This window comes from Poecile atricapillus, chromosome Z, assembly GCF_030490865.1.
Source record: "Poecile atricapillus isolate bPoeAtr1 chromosome Z, bPoeAtr1.hap1, whole genome shotgun sequence".
In the NCBI taxonomy this organism is placed as follows: Eukaryota; Metazoa; Chordata; class Aves; order Passeriformes; family Paridae; genus Poecile; species Poecile atricapillus.
The window spans coordinates 93,402,775-93,428,682 of NC_081289.1; the positions used below are offsets into that span (position 1 = coordinate 93,402,775).

The following is a 25,908-nucleotide window of genomic DNA, read 5'->3' on the forward strand; positions in this document are numbered from 1 at the left end:
ACTACGCACCCATTTATTCTATTTTGGTTTCTGCCGTGTTCAGTTTTTGACTGTGAAAACTGACTGGCAATGCTTATCTGAAACATCTCAGTTTGTCAGGGAGATGACTGGTTCTGTCACTTTTTTGCAAAAGATGTCAGGAGGAAAGATCTTAGGTGTGGGATACAACACTGTAGCAAAAGAAACTGTAAGACTAGCAAGGACTAAAGAGAAAAAATTATGGAAGCCTTCTCTTCTACTCTTGGAAATAAAGCAATAATCTTAAATTAAATGCCCTGAGTGAAACTATGACTGCGCTAAAACTGGCAAAAATTTCACTTTCATTTTTATTACGCCTAGGATGACATCTCTGTGTTTATGGCAAGTTAAGTATCATTCTGTTAATAAAAAAGACTTACCTTTGCAAATAGGTGGTGTTGTCCATGTTCCATTTTCCAAGCAAATGCTCCGCAGGGGCCCCTCCAGCACGTACCCACTGTAGCACGAATAGGTGATCATGTCTCCATACTGATAGAAGCTACCACGAATCAGAGCATTCTCTACAGGAGCTGGAGGACCGCAGGATATCTCTAAACATAAGAAACCATCCAGATGTTGGTGAGCTCCAGAGCCTGCATGTTTCAGGTTTTAACCCTGGACACAATGCTGTCCAGGGGAGTGCCACAGATTTACCTCTGGTGGTAAATCAGCAATGGAGTCCAAAGATCTGGACAAACTTAAGAAGTGGGCTCATGAGAACCCCATGATGTTCAACAAGTCCAAGTGCAAAGTGCTGCACTCAGGGCAACCCCAAACATGAGTACAGACAGGGACCCTGAGGAGAGCTTGGGGGTTCTTTTTGGTGAGAGGCTGGACAAGACCCAACAGCTGCATTTTCAGATGCAGCCCCGAAAGGCAACTGTTTTCTGTGCTGCATCAAAAGAAGAGTCACCAGCAGGGTGAGAAAGGGAATTATCTCACTCTATTCTGCCCTGGTGAGACCCCATCTGGAGTGCTGCATCCATCTCTGGCGTCCTCAGTACAAGAAAGATATTGATCTCTTAGACTGGGTCCAGAGAAGGGCCACAAAGATGATCAGAGGAATGAAGCATCTCTCCTACCAAGACAGGCCAAGAGAGCTGGGATTACTCAGCATGGATCCAGGAGAAGGCTTCAAGGAGACCTCATTGCAGATTTCCAGTTTCTTAAGGGGTCTTATTAAGAGGAGGTAGTGCTTATATGGGAAGATAGAGACAGAACAAGAGGCAATGGTTTTAAACTGAAAGAAGGCAGGTTTAGTTTATATATTAGAAAGAAATTCTTTACCCAGACAGTGATGAGGTGCTGGAACAGGTTGCCCAAAGAAGCTGTGTATGCCCCATCCTTTTAAGTGTTCAAGGTCAGGTTGGAGGGCACCCTGAATAGTCTGATTTACCGAATGGCATCCCTGCCCATGGCAGAGGGGCTGGAAGTAGATGATCTTTAAGGCCCTTTCCAAGCCATTATGTGATCCCATCAATCTAAACAATAATGCTTGCAAGAAGTGAAAAGGCTTTCTGACATGCTTGCAAAAGAATACTGCCTTCTGTCTGTATCAATTAATACAACAAAAGGCAGCATCTCCTCCTACAACTCTTGTCTCATCACCCATAATCTCATGGCAATCATTCTTAGGGTATTTAGGGTACCCAACAACCAATCCCAGCTCCAGGGATTGCAAAAGGTTAGTTAAGAATACATTTACAGAAGGGCCTAGAAAATAGTAGGATGAATACTGTTGAAGTACCAACCCACAAAGATGTATTCTGGATACTTTTAAAATAACAACTCTGTTAGAAAAAAAGAAGACACAGCTCTTCTTAGAACCCTCTGGAAAGTACCAATCCCTGCGGAACTGTGTGTCTTGTACTTACTCTCACACTTAGCTGTGGCTGGAGTCCAGGTCTCATCAGCATTACAGGTGATCACAGACTGCCCTTTCAGCTGGTAGCCTTCCCTGCACCTGATGGATACATTCTGGCCAACATGAAAATCCACCTCCGACAGAACGGCATTCTCTGGGATTATGAAAGGTACAGGACAAGGGTTTGCTGTTCAAAGTAAGGGTGTGAGGAAAAAGAAGAAGGGAAGAAAAGGAAGTGGAAGAAAAAGAGACCACTTTAGAATAGTTCCTGAAAATTTGAAACCCAAAACATATGAAAAGCAAAAGTCATGGATGCTGCACTTGAGTCCAATTTGTAATTTGATTGGAAATTATGAGATTTGGGTTATGAAATAATAATAATAAAAAATGTCTAATTCACTGCTGTCTCATGGCTTGCTACCATGCTCAGCTGATGCCAGGAGAGGACACACTTAGGATTTAAGTGAGAAATATCCTACTTGTTACTATGAAACCATTCTCTCTTGTCCTTCCTGTTTACCATAACCTTTCTATAAAAGAGAAGCAGACCTATCTTACTTCGTGATGAGAAGGGCTGGACCAAAAGAGCAGCAAAAAAGTGAGATGTTTGATTAGAGACTTACTATGACATTCATTAGAGTTTAGAATCTCTCTGATTTTATTTATTACTGGTTGTAAGCTTGCTGGGTTATTTTTTCATGGTCTATTGATCTCATGACCAATGTGGAAAATATTGGCTCTATAGAGAGCAGAGATTTAGGTCAGTTTCTTGATACTAAAATAAATAAATAATTTGTGATCCAAAAATTAAATGTCTCAACTAAACAATCTTAAAGTCTTAAAATTAGTTACAGACACATAAAGGAAGGCTATTGTGGGTGTGTGGGCACAGTGCACATGTATATAACACGCTATATCACAGAACTGCAGAAGAATTTATGCAGCCATTAAGTCCAACCTGCTTCGCCAAGCAGGGCCAGCTAGGTCAGAAGTTGCTCTGGAACCCGATCAGAAATTTGAGTTAAATCTGAGTTAACTCTCTGGATGGAGATCTCACGTCCTCTCAGAGTCTCTGTTCCTGTTTGACTGTTGATGGTAAAAAGTTTCTTCAAAAATTTCACTGGAGCTTCCTTTATTGCAACTAGTGCCCATTGCCTTTCATTCTGCCACTGTGCAACTCTGAGAACAGTTTGGCACTTTTTCCTTTACACCCTGTCAGTATGTCAATTGTGGACAGCAATAAAGTCTCCCTTTTGCCTTCTCCTCCAAATGATTCTCTCACCTGCTTTGACTATATATCAAGTGGTTGACTACAGTAACTCCATTTTATGTCATCATTCCAGCTAGAGGGAGATATGGAGAAGACAGCTTGTTCTTTTACTGTCACAAAAATACACTCAGAAATTAATGCTTTAACTTGTATCAGTAACTGCTCCTGCTATTTCTCTGCAAATCTTTTCCATTACAAAGCAAACACACACGTTTACACAGAGGCAAGGGATTACTCCATCTTCCATCTCTTGTGCACTCTGCTGCTGGTTCTCCTTCCAAGCTGAATCCCTTCTCACAGAGATATGTTACTGTACTGCCAACTGTATTGTTTTCATAAACTGCTTTCCCATTCAGCAAGGAAACTGGAATTTTGCATCTGGTCTCTGCAAAGGAAGAGGTCTTATTAATTCAGCTTTATATTAGTCCTGGACTTCAAACATTTTGTGAAGCAATAATACAGTATGTTTAAAATCACCACAGACTTATAAATCATGAAGAACTTTGAGTCAGTAGCCCTGGGAAGGAAATATAGCTGATTTAGAAAAGAAGCTCTTCCCAGTGATGGAGAAAAGCCCCAGCAAAATGCAGAAGCGAAGACACATTCATGACTTCACACTAGGGCCAGTAGGGCAGAAAGATGGAAATCATTCTTTCTTGCCTCTGATAGATTCTCCAGAAACCCACGTTACAGATCATCTCTCAAAAGGAACTCAGTTTCTGGATTATATGATTTGCATGTATGAGGGAGGAGCTATCCCAGATTGGAACATTCCAGGACATGAAACCTGTTACCTTCACACAATGGCAAGGGTTTACTCCAGCTCCCATTGGCAAGACATGTGATATTCTGGGGCCCAACAAGATGGTATCCAGAGCTGCATACAAAGGTAACATTACTTCTGTATGTGCTTCCAGTAGAAATGGCCTCTGCTTTTTCAACAGAGGGATGCAGTCCACAAGTAATTTCTAGGAGAGAAGAAAACTTCTGGGTTTTATACACACAATGAAGACTATTCTTTCTATGAGTCACACATTATCTGATAGCTCTGTTCTCACCCTGAATTAATGGAAAGACAGAAAAAAAGAAGCTGTGGACTGTTAAATGTAGAAGTGTTATCCAATTCCTTCCCTGCCCTTTCTCCTGGGGTTCACACTGCAGACACCTGAAAATGTGTCCAAATATATTTGGTGCTGTTGTAGGATATGAGGTATGTTCAAGCCAACAGAGGATGCAGGCCTGAGACTGCATTTTCACTCTTCTTTGTGCCCCTACAGCGGAAGATGATCTCAATATGTGCTCAAGAACAATGGCAGTATTTAAGAAGAATCTTGACCCCTGTCCCATACTGTGGAGACCAAGTAAATTCAAAGGTGAGAGACAGGAATGCAAGACATACAACTATGACATCAGCAAGAAAAGACGGAAAATGATTTATTGGTAAAGACTATAAATATTGGCATTTTATTTGTAAGCTGCATGAAATCAGTCATAAATCCTTCTTTCTAAGCTGCTTCCATTAGTTGTTTCCTTGATAGAAAGCAAAGATTTGATCCTAGGAAGCACACCTGTGTTATCCCAGACATACTGAGTGGCCAGGATATACTTGCTTTGGCATGGCAGGGATGAACATGATGTCCAAGGCTCTGCACACCATAATTCAAGCAGGCCACATTCCTACCCTACCGACCTCAGCATGACTCTCTCTATGTTTATGCCATTTCAATGTGCCAAAAGGAGATTGCTTCAGATTAGAGAGGTACTGCCAATTAGAACTTCTCTCCTGGCTTTTCCTCTGGCTCCTCCTTTTACAGTCCCTCTGCTGGAGGGAAAGACAGGAAGGAAACCAGACAAAACAGTCTCCTCCTACCCTAGCTTTCCTGGATATCATATTGCTCTGCTTGCTACTTACGCATGCATGTAGGGGCGGAAGGGCTCCACTTTTTGTCAACGTGGCAAATCCTTCTGCTTGGCCCCTGTAGCTCAAAGCCAGGGTCACAGCTGTAAAAAACTTCACTGCCAAACAGGAACTCCTCTCCCTGAACAGAACCATTTTCTATCATGTCTGGGGGTCCACATGATATTCCTGTAAAGTAAGCAATACTTTTCAATTAAACAAAATGTATATGGCTTGTCCTGTTCATAGCTCCTCCACAGGTTTTACACTGAGAAACAGGAAAGAACACAGCAGTTGTCTGGTCATTGCCAGGAATTTGCCCCTGGGTAGCAGAGCAGAACCATACTTCATGCTTCTGCTTCCTGCTAAAAGTAAAAAAAACTATTGTGACTGTGCTGGCAAGAAGCCTCAGGAGACTGTGGCCTCTTTCAGCCAACAGCTGAAGCCCACATAAGCATTTATGTAGAAACTCCTATTTCAGCACCGCAGTCAATGACATCTGAGAGAAGTGAAGTACCTTTGAGAACTATATCCATAGAGTTACATTTGAAGATGCTAAATACCTGTGACTCCTGGCAATTGAAGTGTTTAAAGGTCCTCAGTAACTCCAGATCCCATGACCTCAAGTGCCAGAACTATTTAAACCTGGAAGCTCTCTGCAGAGGAGCAAGGCAGACAGGTGTAGAGATTTCCTTCATACTACTACCTGCACACACCAGCAATTCTGCCCCTCCAGGTTGTTACCAGTGGTACTTACCAAACAATGTTTAGGTAAACACAGATGGTATGAGTTATAAAACAAAATGAGCATTAGTGATTTCTGTTGTATGATACCACCCCTGACCAAAATTAAGTGATGAACTCAGTTAGAACATACTTCTGCACACTGGCACAGTACCACTCCAAAGCTTGTCTTCTTGGCAAATCCGCTCTGCATCACCCTGTGAAACAATAGAAAATGCTCAAAGAACAACTTTACTATTAACTATCAATTAATTAACTATTAATTAGTTAACTATTAATAATAACTATTAATATTAATTAGTTAACTATTAATTAGTTAACTATTTTCTCCCATCATCTTTAGTGTCCAGCAAGGTGAAGAACATTTTTCTCCAAGTGCCACCCATGTAAAGTGAAAATGAAGTGCTACAGCCCAAACCTACTAGTAGAGCTTATGGTAAAACTTTTTGCAAAATGATGGGTGTTCTTTATAAAACAAAAGATTGTGGGGATAGTTAGTTAGTTCTTTTGTCCTTATATCCCTGGAGTATCATATTTTTTGTTAGTTTTATTATTCTTGTTCATAGGAATGTGTTGTAATGACAAATTTTCTCCTTTCAGGACTCATTTGTAGGAAATTCAACTAGCAATTTTTTCAACAACAGTACAAGCTTGTGTTTGACAAACATGACATGCTGATTTAACCACATCTCAAAATCTCATTCTTTATATTTGCCTATAAATTACAGTATTTCTTTCTTACATACAAGTTTTATAGACAGCCTAATAGCCCAGGATTTAATTCTTATTTTATTCTGAGACATGGAGAACAATATTTAATTTTGTCTCTTGCTGTAATTTTCTTTAATTAGAAAGCAGACCCGTCGATAAAGGGCAGCTGTTTGACATGTTGTTGTACAGCATCACACCCAATAAAGTTTGCTTCCCGAAGGAAAAGAGCAGGACTTCTCTTCTACAGCAGGGACACAGTTTGACACTAGGTGGCGAAACTGGATAACGAAGCATGGAGAACTTATTACTGTATAACAACACTGGTGTATTACTTCCTAAAGTTATTTGAAACAGCAACTCTATCTTTTTGTCTAAATACCAACACCTTCATTCCCAGTGATACTGCATGTTTGACAACATAATGAAAATCAAAGTCATTGTTACCTAAGCATCCTCCAAAGTCTTCTTACTTTTATCTTGACTGAGTGACTTAACTTCTGATTGGGAGATTTTATATGCATGAAGTTCTTCATTAATTACTGTGTTACAGCAGTACAAAGGAAGTGCAATCCTGCACTCTGCTTGGCACTCACAAAACCAGCATTAGGAGCCAGCCTCTGTCCTGGAGATACCTCACCACCTCGTGTCTCACTCTGTCATCACCTGGGCACAGTGGAGATCATGCTGTGCCTCAGCAACCTAACTCTCATTTCTGAATTCACTGCAGCTTTTGAAAACACCCCTGAGGCAGCTCTGAACTTGCTAGCCTGAATCCTGATACTGGGAAAGCAATGCTGTTTCAGAGCTCAGGTGGCGATAAAAGCTGTAATAAAAACAATGGACAGGAAAGAACTTTGATTCGTCCTCCATCAGGGAGTAAAGCTGCCAATGAACAGAGTGGAATACCTTTGATCTATCACTTTAATACCATCTAGCAATGTCACAGAACTGAGGGCTGTGGAGTTTATGGGGACTTGAAGTCTGGAAGGCACACCTCTTGGCACAGAGCCATAATGCTTGGGATGCTACAAAAGAAAAAAAGTGCAATCTAACTCTGGCTAAAGAACCAGGTCAAGGGAGTGGTACATGAGAAATTAACTCTTCCATTGTGTAGTGCTGTATTTGCAGAGGACTTCAGTTAAGAAAAAACTGCAAAGAAAAATACTGCAAGATACCTGCTGGACATATACCCCATAACACGATTCTGCTTCAACTATGCCCTTAAGCCATTCAAAGACTGCCCCAAACATATAATGAACTCTCTACAGACAATAACTAAACAAGCTTCTGTGGCATCAGTATAAATAAGACAGTCCCCAGCAATCAGTATAAATAAGACAGTTTTAGGCAACTAAAAGTTTAGAGTGTTGGAGATTTGAGCTTGCTTACTTGTAATTCATAGCCAGAGTCACATTTATAAAGAGACACATCTTTGTAATTGTATTTAGTGCCAACCACAAATCCATGCTCTGGAGACTCTGGAGTTCCACAGGACACAGGACTGCAGATGTCATCAGAAAATGGTGGCATCCAAACACCATTTTCCTGAAAAATAAATGTAATTAGAAATGTAAAAGCACTGCTTTATATCTGCAATTCATATCTAACTGAAAAAGAAAAATCATAGCAGAAACATCCAGCTGCTGTGGGTGCACAGATATAATAATATCTGTTCAATCCTTTATAAAAAATGGTAATTTAAGTAACATTTTTAAGCTGTTAACATAAACTGGAGTTTATCTTTGGCAAGAACACTTAGCTTAAGACTTGATAAACAGAAGGAACAAACAATAAAATGGGGAAAAGAAGTTTGGAAAAGCAAGTTCACTGGTGCAAGGTCACCTAATCACTCAGGGAACAGATCAGAAGAATGAAAATGGTATCTGCCTGATTTCATGATCTGTATTTCTCTCCTGGCTGAATGTCTAACACCATGACTAAGTGCTTCAGCAGCCTCCTCTGACTCACTATGGGATATCTGATACCTGAAGAAACGCTTGTCAAAGATGACTCCTACTTTCACAGATATTTGAAACAGCAAAATGAGGGGGAAACATTTAATAATAAATACTTACTCTGCAAACCTACACATGCTCAGCTTTTCTCATATGAGCATACCTGGTGACTTTAAAAAGTCTATTTACAAACCTAAGATGAGGTTGTCCACAGCTAATGTGACAGGAGGTTACCAGTGGAACTGATGAAGATGTTTGTTCCTTAAGACTCAGAGGATTCAAGTTTCTACAGGTGTACAGTGGATTAAAGTGTCTGCTGCCTGTTATTCTGGAGAAAAAGCTCTGCATGCAATCCTCAAAATACGCTAGAAATCTTGGATACAATTTTTTTCAATCTCAGACATGACTTAATGCCTGGTATGTGATAAAATTAATGCTTTTCTAAAGGACAGTGTCAGCTTTCGATGGAAGAAGAAATGAAATCTTTCTAGTTCTGAAAGTCTATACATGGGAAACAAATAATTGTTCTTATTGGAAAACAACTAAACATACTATATGCAGATTGCATATACCATACTATATTGCAGAATATGCTTTGAATTTTTTTGTTGTGTCCAGTTAAGGGCCAGAAGGTAAGGAAGGTATGGGAAGGTCCTGAATTCAAGTAGGTCAGCAGAATAAAACAGTGCTAATAAAACTATACCTTGCATGTAGACGTGCTTGCTCCCACCAGAGTGTAGCCTTCTACACATGACAAAGTGATGCTTGTGTTCACAGTGAAGCTGTTCCCAAGTGCGATTACATTAGTGATATTTCCTGGAAGGGGACACTTTCTGGGGCAACAGGAAATACTTTGAGGGGACCATTGCCCATCTTCCTGGCAAGTGCATACATCCACTTCTGTTGCCATTGTGTAGCCTTCCAGACATCTGCAACACAGCATGAAGACCTGATCACAGAGACACAGCTAGGAATGAGCTAACCCATAAATTAAAAAGTCAGAACAGTAATTTTTCAGCATTAGTTGTTAATAAGTACATCTTGAGATTTCTCTGTTATTTCAAGGTAAGCCTGTTAGAAGTATGTCTGGACTGAATTCATTCTATTGCAAGAGCTGGAGACTTCAGACCTCATTTCCAGTTGTTTCAAGATGCTGCAGTATCACAGCAGAAAACGAGTTGGTGGCTTTATTACTCAGAGGGTACTGGCAGTCCTAGTGCAGTTCCTACACTGCCCATCTCTTTGCTAGGAGGGCCCTTGGTGAGGTAAAGAGAGTATCTGAGGAATTGTAAAGATGACCTCACTTTCTTCCAAACCTTAGCCTGACCACAGACCATTTGCTTAGACATTTAAGGCTGACTCAATGGTGCTTTACCAAGAACAACTCAACGGCTTGCACCAGTGGGTTTGCTTGTAGAATGGCAGGAAAAGTACTGCCTTCACCTTGTTAAAGTTGCATGGGAATGACTGATACTATTCAATGCAATCACCTGCTGTTTCTGTCCCAGTTCTGTCCCACATCATTATTTGCTTTTACTGTCAAAAATAAGTCTTTTGCAAAGGCTTTCCTCATCTTGGAGAAAGAAATCTGCAGTGTATACACTTCAGGAAATTAACAAAAAACCTAAGTTTCTCATATCTGACAAAGGAGTAACTTGCTCCAGCGCTTCAGATAGCACAGTGCTGCAGTGCAGAAAATGGGACAAGAGGGATATCAGCCCTTTTGTATTAATTACAACAGGCACCTGAAGCAGAAGGAAAGTATAAATGCAATGCCAAGAGCAGAGAAGCTGCACACCCTGCTGACTAGTTGCTGTCACTTAACAAAACCTGTATGTTGAAACCAGTGGTTCAGAGGAGGAGAATAAGGAACAAAATGGAAATGGGAAACTAAAGTCAGTGGAGGCGTCTGCCCAACAGGCTGAAATGCCTTTCTAGAGTTTTCATGAGTGGTTGAAATAATATTTTATAAAGTGCATGTCAGTGTGGGTTTTGTCAATCTGAGTATTTATAAACCTGCACTAACTGAGGGTACATAAACCTTCCATCTTCATTCCTTCAGGGACTTTAATGAAAACAGAATCACAGCATCATCCTTACCTGTACTGGACCTTACTTCCATAGGTGTAAGTGTTCCCAAGAACCTCTGCATTTGGGACAGATGGTGGTGGGCCACAGCTTAAGAGCTCACAGCTTGGGTATGGCTTCTTCCACACACCAGTCTCCACACAAGTCAGTTCTGGAGCTCCCTTCATGACAAAACCTGTCAAGCAGGTATAGATGATTGTGTTCTCATCTTCAGAGCTGCTTCCATTGATAAATGTGTTTGGGATGATGGGTGGAGCACCACAGGAAACCTGTCCACAGCGAGGAAACCCAGAACTCCATTTGCCAGCTGCCTCACAGGTGACCTCAGAAGGCCCCAGCAGTTTGAAACCGTCCAGGCATTGAAACTGGACACTTATCCCACAGTTGAAATCTGTACCAAGAACGACCCCATTCTGAATCTGTGGTGTAGGACACAGACATGGTAGGCAAGATGGAAGGCTTCCACTCCAGGAGCCATTGGACAGGCATTGCCGTACGGGATTGCCCTGCAGCTCATAACCAGGGAAACATATGTAGTGGACAAATTCCCCGTAAGTAAAGGCTGAGCCATTCAGAAAGCCATGGGAGATGTCTTCAGGGGGTCCACAAAAGACTGGTTCACAATGTGGAGCTTCTGAGTCCCAGGTACCATCACTCTGACAGGTAAGCATAGATGGTCCTTGCAGGCTATAACCGTCATTGCAGTGATAGTGCACTTCTTTATTAAAGCTGAAATCTGAGCCAGTAGTTCTCCCATTGGGAAGAGGCAGTGGCACAGGACAGGTCACAGCTTTGCAGACTGGAGTGATTCCACTCCAGCTTCCATTTGCAAGGCAGACTCTACTCTGATCCCCATCTAACAGGAAACCCTTGTTGCAGCTATACTCTGTCCGTCTCTGGAATGTGTAGTCCTCTCCAGTTACCTGACCGTTCTCCAAAACTGGTGGTGGGCTGCAGGACACAGGAATGCAGATTGGTTCACTGCCATCCCATTTCTGGCTCTCTTGGCATCTCCTCTCTGAGGGACCATTTAACTGGTAACCAGGATCACACTCATAATGGACAACACTCCCATACGTGTAGTTTTCCCCTCTTATCTTCCCATTCAAAAGGCGGGTGGGTGAACTGCACGTTATTGCTTTGCAGTAAGGAACAGTGTGACTCCACTGCCGACTCGGCAAACACAGCCGTGTGTCAGAGCCAACCAGAGTGAATCCTGGCCTGCAGGTGTACCGCACTGCGCTCCCAAGCGTGTTCTCTGTGACGTGCAAAAACCCGTTCTCTGGGGGGGACGGCAAGGTGCACTCTATCGAAACACAGGCAGGAGCAGTGCCATTCCAAGCCCCGTCTTCTTGGCAAGCTAGAAGAGGGTTTCCCAGCAGCTCGTAGCCGGAGTAACAGGTGTATAAGATGACAGTTCCAAATAAGAAAGTGGTGAGCTGCATTACACTGTCCTCCTTCAAGGAACTTTTGAAGTCTTTCATGTTGTCAGCCAGCAACATATGCAAAAGGGAGGGATTCTCTGTAACGCCCTCCTGGTCAGAACGTCTTTCCCCATGTCCCAACTGCATGTACTCACCGAAGTCAATGTGAGGAGGCAGGCCACAGTCTGTCGGAAGGCAGGTTGGTGTGGAGCTAGACCACCCCGATTCCTCACAGGTCTGCATGGCAAGGCCTGACAGCTGGAAGCCTGGCACACAGCTGTAAATGACCATGGCCCCGTAGCTATAATCTGCACCCTCCACAAAGCCATTCTCAATGGGCTGAGGAGGCTGGCAATTTATGGCCTTGCAAGAGGGAACCTCTGTACTCCACTCTCCAGTTTCTAGGCATCTCAGTGTTTCCTCCCCTTGGAGCTGGAAGCCTCTGTCACAGAAATACCTAACTGTCTGCCCATAATGGAAACTTGTGAATGAGTATTTGCCATTGGGGATCTTCTTAGGCCTTGGGCACTGAATAGGTTTGCAAACTGGCCTTCCCCCAAGCCACTGTCCATCTTCTCCACAGAGGACAGTTGTATTCCCTAGCAGTTCAAAACCTGGTTTACATGTATAGAGGGCTGTGCTGAGGAAGGTGAGGCCCTGCACATCCACTATGCCATTCTGAATTTCTTCTGGTTGAGGACACTCCACGGGAATACATTCTGGCAAAGGCAAGCTCCATGAACCGTCAGCCTGGCATCTGATGGTGGGCTCACCCTTCAGCAAAAACCCATCCACGCAGATGTATTTCACAGTGCTGCCAAAATGAAGGGATGAACTCAAGGGGTCCCCGAAGGGAATATAGGGAGGTGCAGAACACTGTACAACCTTGCAGAAGGGAAAGGAATCATTCCACTGCTGGGAGGGCAAGCATTTCAGTACAGAGGAGCCATGCAAAACATAACCCTCCTTGCAGGAGAACTGTACAACACCGACTTGGTAAGACACCTCTCTCAAGACCAGCTGATTTTCTGCCAGGGGTGGCTCTGGACATTTTGTTGGCACACATTTGGGGCTTTGCTTTTTGCTCCATTTCCCAGACTTTTGGCAGGTCCATGAAACATCTCCAATCAGCTCATAGCCTTCATCACAGAAGAACTCAACTTTGGAGCCCATATCAAAAGTTTCTCCTTTGGAGAAGCCATGCTGGATGGATGGTGGTTTTCCACAGCTGAGGGGAGCACAGTAAGGAGGTGATTCACTGTACCATTGCCGATTTGCTTGGCAGGTAAACACTGGGCTCCCGACCATCTGGTACCCAGAGTCACACTGATAAATTGCCTGATTTTCAAAGAAGTGTCCGGTGGTTTCCTGGAAAACAGATAAGACAGAGACATGTCTCAAATGAAGATGCATGATTTGGGCAATTGGAGACTGATTTAATTTCTCGTGTTCTCCTGGTCTGGCTTCTAGCTGAATCCCTGACAGGGATGAAGGCAAGTAACTGGCATAAAATATCTTGCCTCACTCAAATGATGCACTCTGTTTTCAGGAAATCAGAGACCATTTCTGAAAGAAAACAGAAAATTCAAGGCTTAAAAGGTAAAAGCTAGAAAACAATTCCTCTGCTTTCCCCCTTCCTGACCCATGAGACCAAAACAGAAGGAAAGGAAGATGGAAAAGAAATGGAAGCTGCCATCAAATAGCCTATTGTTGTCATAATTCTTTAGCTTCTAAGGTTGGAGCCCTCAAATCTACTGCTACTAGGAGACATTTAAAAATGCCACATATGCAGTGGCAGGGCCTTGAGCAGGCAGCTGGGGAGCACCTCAAAGTCGCAGTCTGGTCTTTGACTGAGGTATTAAAAAAATTCTCCAACTGTAAGCAATATATGAGCAATATAGGAGTGACCCTACCTAAGAAAGACAAAACAGAGTGATATGCATTAATTAGAAGATACATCTGGTTGGGATTCTGAACAGAAATTGTTGCTATTACTGCAGGAAACCCATGCAGGAACTGGAATGTCAACCTCCACCCTCCAAATTTAGAAAATGCAGATTTCCTGGTATCTGGTATCTCTGATATCTTAAATCCCTGGATTTAAGGAAGGAAGAGGGATGTTCAGAAGAAAAATGCTTTGAAAATTCAGTGTTAAATTTTTATAATAGTGTTTTTGCACTTCCTTACCACAATATTGTCCTTGTGCACCAAAACAAAACACATTGTTGCAATTTAATTTGATAAGGAAAGGGAAAGTCTGACTTCAGTAGAGGAATGTTTGCTTCCAAAACATCAAACACCAAAGAAGAAAAATTATCCCAAGGTGATTTATCTATTGCATATCAGATTTTTTTTCATAGCAGTGAGAAAAGCAAGGCTTGTGAACTGGCATCAGTAGTTCAAACATCTCCAGAAGGCACAGAAGGCTACTCAAGAACCAAACAAAAGAAGATATTAAAGAAATCAATTGAAGGTCATATGGCATCTTGAGTCTCCTAACTGATAACTGACTTTATGATAGGAAATCCCATGCAAGTATTAATGCTATTCAGATATGATTCTGCTGCAAATCCTCCCACTTTTCCCTTTCCTTATTCTATCCAATCATATACTTCCTCAATTTTAACAGAAGAACAAAACAGAAGAAAGAAAACTCCCACAGCAACAGTTGTGAATATATATTGAATTCGCCAGGGTACCAGGCAGAGAGAAAACTCATTCTGTACCTTAATAAAGCCATTCTCAAGCTGCAGTGGTTCTCCACAGGACACTGGGTGGCATGTGGGCAGACTGCCACTCCAGTTGCCAGTGGCCTCACAGGTCCGCTTCTTCTCTCCCTTGATGTAGAAGCCCTTGTTGCAGCTGTAAGCCACCACTGCTCCAAAGCTGTAGTTGGACCCACTGGCATAGCCATTGCTAATGTGGGGAGGCTCTCCACAGCGAACAGGGATGCACTGGATACTCAGAGGAGAAGGATTCCACTGGCCCCCTCGAAGGCATTCGATCTTGGCCGAAGTGTTCAGAACAAAGCCTTCCATGCACTTGAAGCTCACAACAGAGCCAGCTGCAAACTTGGCTTTACTAATGGACTCCAGGATGCTGTATGAGACGGTGGATGGCTTTTCACAGAAATCAGCTATGCAGTGGGGCATGTCCCTGCCCTCTGGAGGCACCCACTTCCCTTCTGCATTGCAAAGCAGCTGAGAGTTATCAGCCAGGCTGTAACCATCCAAGCAGAAGTAATAAGCTATATCACCAAAGAGGCGGTGGCCACTCTCTGGTGATGCATTTTCCACATGGGGTGGTTCATCACAGGATACTGCCAGGCACTGCTGGTGGCTCACACTCCACTTGCCGCTGGCTAAGCACTCTATGGTTTCAGGGCCAACTAATGTGTAACTGTGGATAAAGAAACCACATAAGAAGTCAAAAAGACAAGCACTGTCAAACTCTATCTAAGGTTTACTGAAGCCCTTGCAGTACGAGCCTGTTTGCTAGAACTCCAGAAGAACAGGATCCTTTAAAAAAACTATGATCAACTTCAAAAGGAAAATCTTAAAGCCTACGTGGTGAGGTATCACAATGGTGGACATCCTAGCACACCTTGTGCATATTGCCTGTCTCTCATCTGTCCATCCAGTAACCATTTCTGAACTTCCATTTTGGCTCAAACTACTACAACAAACCTAGTATTGTACTATGATGGTCCATGCAATCATCAAGGAAATGATCCCACTCAGAAACTATTTCTGTTTAGCAAAACTGATCAGAGAAGAAAGAGATGAAAAGCCCAGAAAGGTCTTTTGTGTTTCTGTATTAGCCATATCAATCTATTTTCACTCTTGGAAGCAAAGTGAAACCTCTGAGTGAGTTACCCTGAGATGCTCTTGCCAATAATGCATATAGCAATTTAAAATAACTTCTTCCTAAAAATTCACTGTTAAAAATATTAGAAAGCCAATGAAAAAATTAATGCTGCCTGGAAAAAGCCCAGTGAAAAGATTTACAATAAAATTCTACCACATAAATACTGTCAGTGTAGCTGTAGTTCTCCAGTCTGTCTCTGGGATGCATGGTCAGGCATTAATCTATGCAGCTCATCCTCTCACTTAAACCCCTGCTGCTTAAATATGTAACAGGCAATAGTCTATTCACAGTACTTCTGACTGTTTTCTTAATTTTTTCCTCTGTGGTGAGCTCTCACAAGAAGCAAAGAAGCAATAACTACTGCAAAGATTCCAGTGACTTTCTAACTTCGGGCTGTGCAGATTTTGAAGCAACATCTGTAAAATTGTTTTGCCTTGTTTGCAGGATTTGTTTTCAAGGCCTCAGACTGGACCCCAGGAAAAGAGCCTATTATGTGCCCATGTTTAACATGATCCACTATCACAGACAGTTAAATGTTCCTATCCTATCCTATCCTATCCTATCCTATCCTATCCTATCCTATCCTATCCTATCCTATCCTATCCTATCCTATCCTATCCTATCCTATCCTATCCAAAATACTCACACAGGAAAGAGAAGCAACTTTTAAAATCATGATACAGTCTAGAAAACATAATAAGGATGCTTTGCTTCAATTATATTTCAAATAACATTGCAAACAAAATTTATAAGAAAAATACTGGCTTGCAAATTTACCTTTTCACACAAAGAAAAAGCAGAAAATCCTCCAGCCACTTTGGACCTAAACTGGCAAAAGCTCTGCCTACCCACTCTGCCTTTTAGACAGAACAGTTCCAATAAATTTTATGGAACTGCTCACAGGCTGTAAAGATTACCATGCACAAAGGTTCTTGCAGGATCAGAATCCAGCATTATACTTTCATGCTTGATATCATCAAAACTGAGTCTCCTCTTTGATGAAATAGTCTGAAATATTTTCTACACAGAGTAGATAAGAATAAATTTAAAATAATGCATGTCAATTAACAAAGAGTCTTACTTTTATGGAAATAAAATTTAGAACACCATAACAGACAGTTGTTAAACTGCACCAAGAGCATTTTTATACTCTGATGAGCCAAAAATAATTTTCTGTGATTAGAGCCTTGAGTTTAACACAGAAGTATTGGCTCTGTAGTAACTCCAAGGAAAACGGTTTCCTATTGAATTGTGCTACCATTCCCCCTGATTCCTCTCTATTCTTCTCTTCCTGAGTGTGTTCAGTTCCCCTGAAACTACTTCAAGAAATATTTGTGTCTCATACTAACCTGACAACCCACAAAAAAAATCTCCATTGCATTTAACTTCCAAAAAGTTAAGACAGAAGTAGTGAAAATGAATTAGTGTGCAGTTAGAAAGGATTTGTGAAACAGTGCACCAGCTTTACTCAACCTGAATGTTAATCCAGTAGTGCTAAACTACATACCCTTCCTTACACGTGTAAGAGACTGTGTTTCCAAAAGTAAAGTTATCTCCACTGATGACTGCATCTTTGATGGCAGGAGGGGATCCACAAGACACAACGTTGCAAGCTGGTGGTGTGCTGTTCCAGTTCCCTGAAGATGCACAGACGAGTACAGAAGGTCCCTGAAGGCTGAGACACAAAGATCATTATTAAGGCTGCCATTTCATTCCAGGTGAAGGACAGAGAGTGAAAGAGCTGCTTTGCTTTCTGGCCCCAGTGAAGCTAAGGAGTTTTTCTCACCAACTTCTGTAGAGGCCAGAATCGCACCCTTTGTTCATGGAAAAATACTCTGATGCTATAAAAAAAAAAGCTGGTCTTTACATCACTTTGATGAGCAAACTGGTGGATTTCATGTGGAGCCTTAATGCTCTGCACAGACACACACAATTTCTGCTGTAGCTTTGCCCATCTTTGGGCACAAAAGAAATAAATATTTGTTTAAGCTTAAAAATTTACTTGTATGCCATCAACAACATGCCAGTCTTGAGACTTCCAACTAGCCTCTGCCTGAGACCTGATTCACTCAAGGACTCTCTTCACCCAGGACACTGAAGGAAATGCTCCAGTTCAAGTTTGCTCACAAAAAGGCATTCAGTTCCTTCAGGAGGTAAAGGATTTTGCATGAGTGAATGGCCACACACATTTGAAATCAATGGTATTTTTCGGTTTACATAGCTGAGGAAACAGGATTTGTTCAGAGGGTGTGACTTTGATGTCTGAACAGAGAGTGCAACACCTCCCTGAGATGTCCTGGGTGAAACCCCTTGTCTCCAGCTGCTATCTCAGCTGTCTGTGGGTTCCCTGTAGGGCTTACATTGTATCTGAGAGCCCCACACAGGAGTGTCTGATTCCCTACAATTTGGGCTCAAATGGTATTAGACCCCCGTGTTTAGCTGACTGAAATAAGTTAATGGAAAAGAACACTGACCTGTAATGCTCTTACAAATTTGGCACAGGCCCTTGTCAGGGAAGTAGGGCTTTGCCTACCTGTGGCAATATGTTTAAGACTAAAAACACCTAAGAGGTGCTTGAAGGAAGAGACTGGGTCCAGGAATAAAGCATAAGATGGACACTTTGAGGGGGCTTCCTCTGGAGCGGTAACCACAGGAGAGAGGATCTCTCTCGCCAAGCTATGGTAGACAGGTAAAGACAAAGAGTCAAAACTGCCTATATGTCCAAAAGTCCACAGTCAAAAAACTCATAGATATTGGTAAAAGCACTGCCTGGTTTAGTGGGGTACAGATAAGCCCACAATGTGAATCTATGTCTTAACACTGAACTGCAGCTGAGGTAACATAATTAAAACATTCACCAAATGAACATACCTCACCTACCTGCCTGCATTTGGACAAGAAAATGATTGCAGCCGGAAAATGTAGAAAAAATTATCCCTAAACAGGTCCATATGGGACCACTTATATCAGAGTATATCTGCTAGAGGTACAAGCAGATATCAGAGAGGCAGAAACCTTCATGTACAGCTGCATCCTTGGATATAGCATTAATGTGTTAATTTTTAATAGCAGCATGTTAAAAATGTGTTTGCAGCATAATTGCTTACAAACGTAAAACAGAACAAAGCCTTAGAATAAATTACTAGCACAAAGAGTTCAAGGATTAAATTAACAAGGATTAACTTCCAGAAAGTTCCTTCACAAAAGGTGCTGTAAAGTAATAGCAAAAATAACATGAACTGCAGTTGTAGATGTATAATGATCTTTAAAGATAAATGAGAACTTTCAGAAATAATGAAAACTATTTTTCTGAATATTCAAAATATTTTTATAAGTTTGATGCTAAAATTAAATCATTACATACATATATAGCAAATCCTGAGTGACTTTTCTGAATAGCTCCAGTTCAGGATAAAATACAGAAAGTATCCTCAAGGTGTAAAGAAGTCTTTTGCAATTCTGTTTCAGTATTTTATCATTCTGAGCAATGATCCCAGTTTTGTCTCTGTCAGATATAAGTCAGACCTAAAAAGCTTGCCACCTGCATTTGGCATTTACCTATATCCATTGTCACAGCTGTATGATACAGAAGAAAGGTAGGCTGTGCCACTGAGTGTGTATTTTCCATTGCTGATATCCTGTGGGCTAGGGCACGTCACCATTTCACAGGAGGGAGGAGCATGATTCCAAATGCCACTAGCAAGGCACAGAATTTCCTTTTCACCCACTAAGTTGTATCCATTATTGCATCTGCATTAGAAGAAAAGAAGTGCTGTCAAACACAGAGCCCTTCACACACAACATAATCAGCCATCCCTTTTTTCTCATCATCCACACCTGCATAAACCATCTTTCTTTTTGGGGAATAGTGAAATAGAACTGGAGAAAACATTCAGCTCTGCTAATTAACAGCCACTCTATAACCAAATGTCTTTCCATTATTTTAATCCCATCTTGCTCCTCTCCTTCATTTCAACCAATCTCTCAATTCAGCCATACTCTTATTTGTGGCCAGATTGTCAATCAGTTATTAATACAGCACTTCAAACATACTGAATTCCTACCTGTACACCACCTTATTATGGTATGTAAAATTTGAGCCAAAAATGGCACTGTTCTCTGGAATAACTGGAGCACCACAGGATATAGCTTTAAAAAGACAGGAATACAAGAGAGGTTGATATAACACAAACAAAAATGAACAGAAAATTAGGATTTGCTTTGTTTTCTCTGAAAAGATTTGAAGAAGTATAAAGCCCTATGTAACAATGAGGTATTGACTAATCTGTAAAAGACATTTAGAACTCTTTATCTTAATTCACCTTACTGAGAAACTAAACTAATTGGAAGTAGGTAGTTATAACCACTCTACAAACCACATTCTATCAAGACAACTCTACATCTACCTCTCTCAGTGGACAAAGTAATTGTTTTTTTGCCCAGACAATCTTTGTCAACTCTTCACTTTTCCTATTGCTTCACCTCATTTGTTCTGGTTTTCTAAAGGAACAACTTCTGCTATTATATCATGACTATGTGTACGTGCATCAGCCTGTCCTTTCTGGTTGCTTTTTATCCACTGAGACACAGCCAATGGTCTTTAAGTTATTAATTCCTTGAAAATGGAAGGCTGGGTGGAGAAGAATTAGAAGAACACTTCTAGTGCTTGCATTAGACTGAGTCAATACCTCTGACGCACTGGATAATCTGTGTTAGAGAGTACCACTGCAAATATGACAACTGTGCTTACGTCTTAAGAAAACAAAGACTTCAACACTGAGATCCAGATCTGCTAGGACAGGGTTTCATAAGCTGCCATGGTCTCTAAAGGCTCTTCACTGTTACTTTGCCCCTTCCATCCCTCTAATGTTAAAGTCACATTTAAGCATGCATTCTCCCCAGGAACCACACCTTCACAGTAGGGTATTGGGTGGCTCCACTCTCCGGACTCCATGCAAGTAAGTTTCATTGCTCCTGTCAGCTGGAACCCTTCTTCACAGGAAAATGTTACTTGACTGCCAACACTGTAAGTATCCCCATATAAATGGCCATGCTCTGGATTTCCCGGATTATGGCATTTCACGGGTTCTGAGGAGGAAGAGGGAAACTATGAATAATATAATTAAGTGTCAGGTTTTATGAAAATGTTGCAGGAGATGTCCTTGGAAGCTTGCTGAAAGTAGGAAGGCAAAGTCCATGGAAAACACTTATAAGTAGTTTACAGCCTTTTCTGTTTTATATGTAAGTGACAGACACTGAAGACTCATGCAAGTAAGCTAATCTTGACATGGAAGAGCCCTCTGCAACTGAGTTTACATTCATTGTCAGAAGCAAACACATCTTACAGTCATTTCTCCCCCTGTGAGGAAAAGCTCATTCCAGCACGTCTATCCCTGAACACGAAAACAGCCCAGCTACCATTTATCCCAACCTGTGCCACTGTCTTGTCATCGTCATCCAAAGTTACCTTGTTTAATGTTTCCACAGGCAGCTCTAGCCCCACTGTCAAGCCTGTTTTAAAATGTTTCCTCACTGCACAGCTCTGCTCTGAGAAATGAAACACTGTGGCCTTCCCAGGTCTTGTGCTCTGTGTGCAATTAGGTTTTTGCACGTGTGTATGTCTGGGAGCAGCATCCCAGTGACAGCTGTACCCATATGGAGAGGTGAGTTTTCAAGACACCAAAGGAGACACTTTATCACAGCCTCATCCAGACTAAGCTGACCTGGAGATGAAAGCATGCCTGTCCTAGATATCAATTACTATCTGGCAACTGAAAGGCAGGACACTGGCCTATAAAGAATCCTGGAAAGGCTAGCAAGATGTTTTTCTTTCCCATACCTGCACATTTTTTACCATCTCCTGTGTAAGGAGGGATGCAAGTGCAAACATAGGATCCATTTGTGTTGAGACAAGATGCATGCTCATCACAGTCTGATCCAACAGCGCATTCATCAACATCTGCAAAAAACAAAACAAACCCACAAAACCCATGTCTCTAGTGTGTCATTTGTAGCAAGCATTTGCTTTAAGTTTCTGTCTCACTGTAAGAGGAATTACTTTAACTAGTATAATTAAAAATCCCTTACTGCAATCACATTTCTCATCTATTGGTAAAAATACCTAATATTTTAACAAATATTTATAACGCACCATAAAGTTTTATTTTAATTTTAATTATAATTTACTCGACAGTATTGCACAACCTGAGAAAAACAGAGATAAATATTATTAACTTTCAGAAACTACTTCCACATAAAAGTATCTGGTTTCCAAACTGCAAAAGCACACATATTTTAATTATTGTTACTACTGGGCAGACAGTCTGAGGAAAAATTTTTGCATTAAACTCTTGTTGGGAAATCCTCCATATCTCAACCTTTCTACTTATAAGACAGGAAAAAAGTCAAGAAGGCAAATACCCTGAAAATATTAGAACCCCGTCTTTGATGAAGAGAATTAGACTAGGCCCTGCAGTTGCCAGAAAAGTTAAAATTAATTCAAAGTATATTAATAATTATAATTAACTATTTACATTATAGTAGCACCTAAAAATCCCTATTGATAATTTATGATACTATGGAGCAAAAAAATAAGAAATCCCTCATTCATTCATTTTATGAAGAATACTTGATAAAATCTTTTAATCTTCACAGTAACAAAACATCCTTGGTATGAAAACAATGAGCCAAAATTGCAGAGTCAGTTTCAAAGTATCTAATTGAAAAGCGCTGGTATCAGGGATTATTCTCAGGGATTATTCTCTCTATATAAATGTGCTCGTTAAGAGAGAGGTAGAACAATTCTTCATCTAAATGTCCTGCTACAGGACACTTGTTGATCTAGGTATATCACGCAGACACACAGTTTCAGTTCTTTGCCCATTTCCAGTAAAAAAGCAGTGGTTAAAAAAGCAAGACATTTTACAGAATTGGAGGGTTTATTTTTCACTGCTGAATGAGTCTGATCAGCATGAAAAGACCACAACACATTGAAAAGAAAAGGAGTTTATTTCTGATATGCATCATGACGGCTGCACATCAATGCCAAAACAGTTGCCAGTTACTCAAGTACCAGGAGAATGCAAAATTGCTACCACAGCAGAACTGGAATGACTGCTTCTTCTGTAATGTCCTGTTAGGCAAGGGAGTTCCAATGGGGTGGATATACACTGTGAATCAGACCCTAAGAGAACAAAAGGAGTGCTTCAGGGCATAGGTGTACCTGGTTTTGTTAGCACCTCCCTGAAGCATGAGTCAGAAAGGTAAATAGTGGGTCAGGGTGCCAAATCCACTCTTGTTTAAATTTTCCCATCACTCTGCTTTATGAGAGACAAGGCAAACTGGAAGGTGGAGCACAGGCTTTTTCCTTCTGGACAGTTCAACTCCTACTGCATAGAAGCTGAACTATTTGGACAGCCTTGCAGCACCGGTGCTGATGTTTGTAGATTCTGAAGGAGTGCTGCTGGACAGGATCACATGAAACCGGATGGATCCTACTCCAAAGTGAATTTTGAGAGAACTAAATGATTTTTGGCTTTTCTTTTGCTTGTCTTGACTGAAAAAAATTATGTGCTGTACCTACAAAGGGTTAGGAGTCAAATCAAATGCAAATCTTGCCAGTTTTTTACTGTGCAACTCAAATTTGAGGCATGGCTAAGATCCAGTACAACTGGATGCAGAGATCCAAGTACAGCCAGGTAGCGGATTCCAGCAGGGAATCTCCACCTGGAGACATGGCCCTGCAAGACCAGTGACACCTAGTCCTCTGTATACAGTACAGTGCCAGCCTGACACACCTTTCAGCTCCTGCCACTGCACCTGGCACATCAGACCCAGCTGAACAGCAAGTAAGTTACAGTGCAGCAACTGTATGAACTGTGTTCACAAGGGCACTCCCAGCCCTCACAATGCTGCAGCTGCTTGCTGGCAGCCGCTTGCTGGCAGCCATGTGTGACTCACCAAAAAAACTCCCACAATGGAAAAAAGGCTCAGAGAACACTGGCAGAGGTGATCTGCCCATTAAGCTTAGGGACTACGGAGACAGTAAGGTGGCCTTTCTTTTAGGTAGACATCAATTAACAGTTGAGCGGATCAACTGGCAGTGTAAATGCTTCTCCTTGAGTTCATTTAAGAGTGTGAATGTGTTCCTGAGTTAGCCAGACCAGCATGGAGGAGTGGAAATGAATATGAGCTATAAATGTCAGACAACTACCAATGGGCTTGAGCTCTCCTGAACCCACACATTCATTCCCAGCAACTGGGGATGTGCAAGGCCATGATGGTGAACATATTATAGAGCTTGATAATGGGAAACACACCGGAATTGTGCCTAAACAGTGTATTAAAATTGCTGTATTTTGTTAAGTAACTTGAATTTGTTTCTGTTGTGCTATGCAGTACATATTGTATCACTCTGCTGGATCAGAAATCCTGTGCAGCCTCTACTGTCTTCGAGTGAGTAAATGTGGCTACAATGTCTATGTGTGAAATATCTAAAATAATGTTGTTGGAGAGCATGGGACACTGACAGCATGCTGTAGAACAACAAAATACACAGGTCAAAAGCACAGAATGCAAGGATTGCAGGACATGGAAGGAGAAAGGCTGGGAGAGGGATGCAAACATATAATTTTATATATGTTTGATAAATGCAGGATGTGGGGCATACAAAAGGGTGGACAGAAAAAGGTGGCAGAATGTACTTTTTGTTTCACATGAGGCTGACCATGGCATTGCAGAAAAGTGAATATTTTGGATTATGACTCTGGGACTGTGGTTAGCACCCACAATTTCAGAATGAATGTCCACTCAAACCTAAGGGCACAGGAGAAGTGTAAGATTGTCAGTGCATGCAGCCTATGGCACATCTTACCAAGGCAAGATGGGGAAATGCTGTTCCAGCTTCCATTGTCCAGGCAGAGCATCCTGGAGTCACCCAACAAATAGTAGCCACTGTTACAGTGATAGGTAACAGTACTGCCAGCAAAAAAGTCTTCAGCTGAATAAAATCCATTTTCTAAAGTTGGAGGCACTCCACAGCTGATTCCTGCAACATGGGTGAAAAGAGGGCACAGGCATTAGCAGAGTAAACACAGATGATCTTCGGAATAATTCCACATGAGAGCCACTACTGTACATTTTGTCTCTGCAGCTGTATACAATCCCATTACCAAGAGGGCCCAGTCCTTTTCTGAAGTAGCTAATCAATTCTGGGTCTAGTGGGGGGGTCTTGTTTTCTGGATATTTCTCAATAACAGTCTAAGCAGGACTCTCCAGCTTCCGCTAAGAAAATTTTGCTAGCTCTGGAGGAGACATCTGTGGCTGAGATCTGAGTAAATGCCCTTCAGTCACAGAACACTCTGATAAGAAATGATTCTTGATGAATTATAAAGTTTGCCTTGCTGGAGGTTGTTATTTCCCTTTGCCGAAAAGTAAGCTCAGTATTGTTTACCACTGCAAAAGTAGCCAACAGAGAACTGCTAAGAGTTACAGTACTGGCCTGAGACAAGGGAGTGCATGAAAGATGCAGAGATTGGAACTGACCTCACGTACAACCCTGGGCATCTCTTAGATTGACTACAATAAATAAACCCATCTGATCCCAGTTGTGCCAGCAGAAGGCATCGCTGTACCTGCCTACCAAGGGTTTCTATTTATTCTAGCAGAGTTGCTTCTGTGCATCTTTATCTCAATCAAAAAGACTTGAACTTATTCCAACAACTACACAGCTCACCTTTGTAGCTTACATGGGTTATAGCAAGTCCTGGTCCCTTAGCTGTGTGCAAGGATCGCACAACAAGAATATAAAGCCTGTAGTAATGGAAACCAAGTACTCGCTGTAAAGGAATAGAGCTGGAGAGCCTGTAATGAAGACAAGCTCTCAGGCATCTGTGGCTTTGGGGGTATTTAGCACCAGGAAGAGGAAAAGGATCCTGGTGGGTAAAGACAGTGATTACTAACAGAATTCTGGTGGTTTGTTAGTGAACACACACCAAGAAATTGCAAAGCTGTCTCTGCCAGTGAACTTTCCTTCTGCCCAGCAGGACTTGCTTTTGGGTAAATCCTCATGG

General features: G+C 41.7%; 1 protein-coding gene across 1 annotated transcript in view; it reads right to left on the bottom strand.

Moving 5' to 3' along the window:
• The window catches only part of SVEP1 (sushi, von Willebrand factor type A, EGF and pentraxin domain containing 1), a 119,716-nt gene that overhangs the window by 14,342 nt on the left and 79,466 nt on the right, over nt 1-25,908 (bottom strand). Inside the window, exons 31-46 of the mRNA XM_058826325.1 lie at nt 24,711-24,884; nt 21,678-21,797; nt 20,750-20,926; nt 19,903-19,987; nt 19,397-19,588; nt 17,346-17,513; nt 14,698-15,370; nt 10,560-13,339; nt 9,163-9,388; nt 7,894-8,049; nt 5,927-5,990; nt 5,065-5,238; nt 3,947-4,120; nt 3,364-3,537; nt 1,893-2,069; nt 399-569 (exon numbers count right to left, since the gene is read on the bottom strand). Coding sequence (XP_058682308.1) covers nt 399-569; nt 1,893-2,069; nt 3,364-3,537; nt 3,947-4,120; nt 5,065-5,238; nt 5,927-5,990; nt 7,894-8,049; nt 9,163-9,388; nt 10,560-13,339; nt 14,698-15,370; nt 17,346-17,513; nt 19,397-19,588; nt 19,903-19,987; nt 20,750-20,926; nt 21,678-21,797; nt 24,711-24,884 — 5,685 coding nt within the window. The remainder of the gene's footprint in view (nt 1-398; nt 570-1,892; nt 2,070-3,363; nt 3,538-3,946; nt 4,121-5,064; nt 5,239-5,926; nt 5,991-7,893; nt 8,050-9,162; nt 9,389-10,559; nt 13,340-14,697; nt 15,371-17,345; nt 17,514-19,396; nt 19,589-19,902; nt 19,988-20,749; nt 20,927-21,677; nt 21,798-24,710; nt 24,885-25,908) is intronic.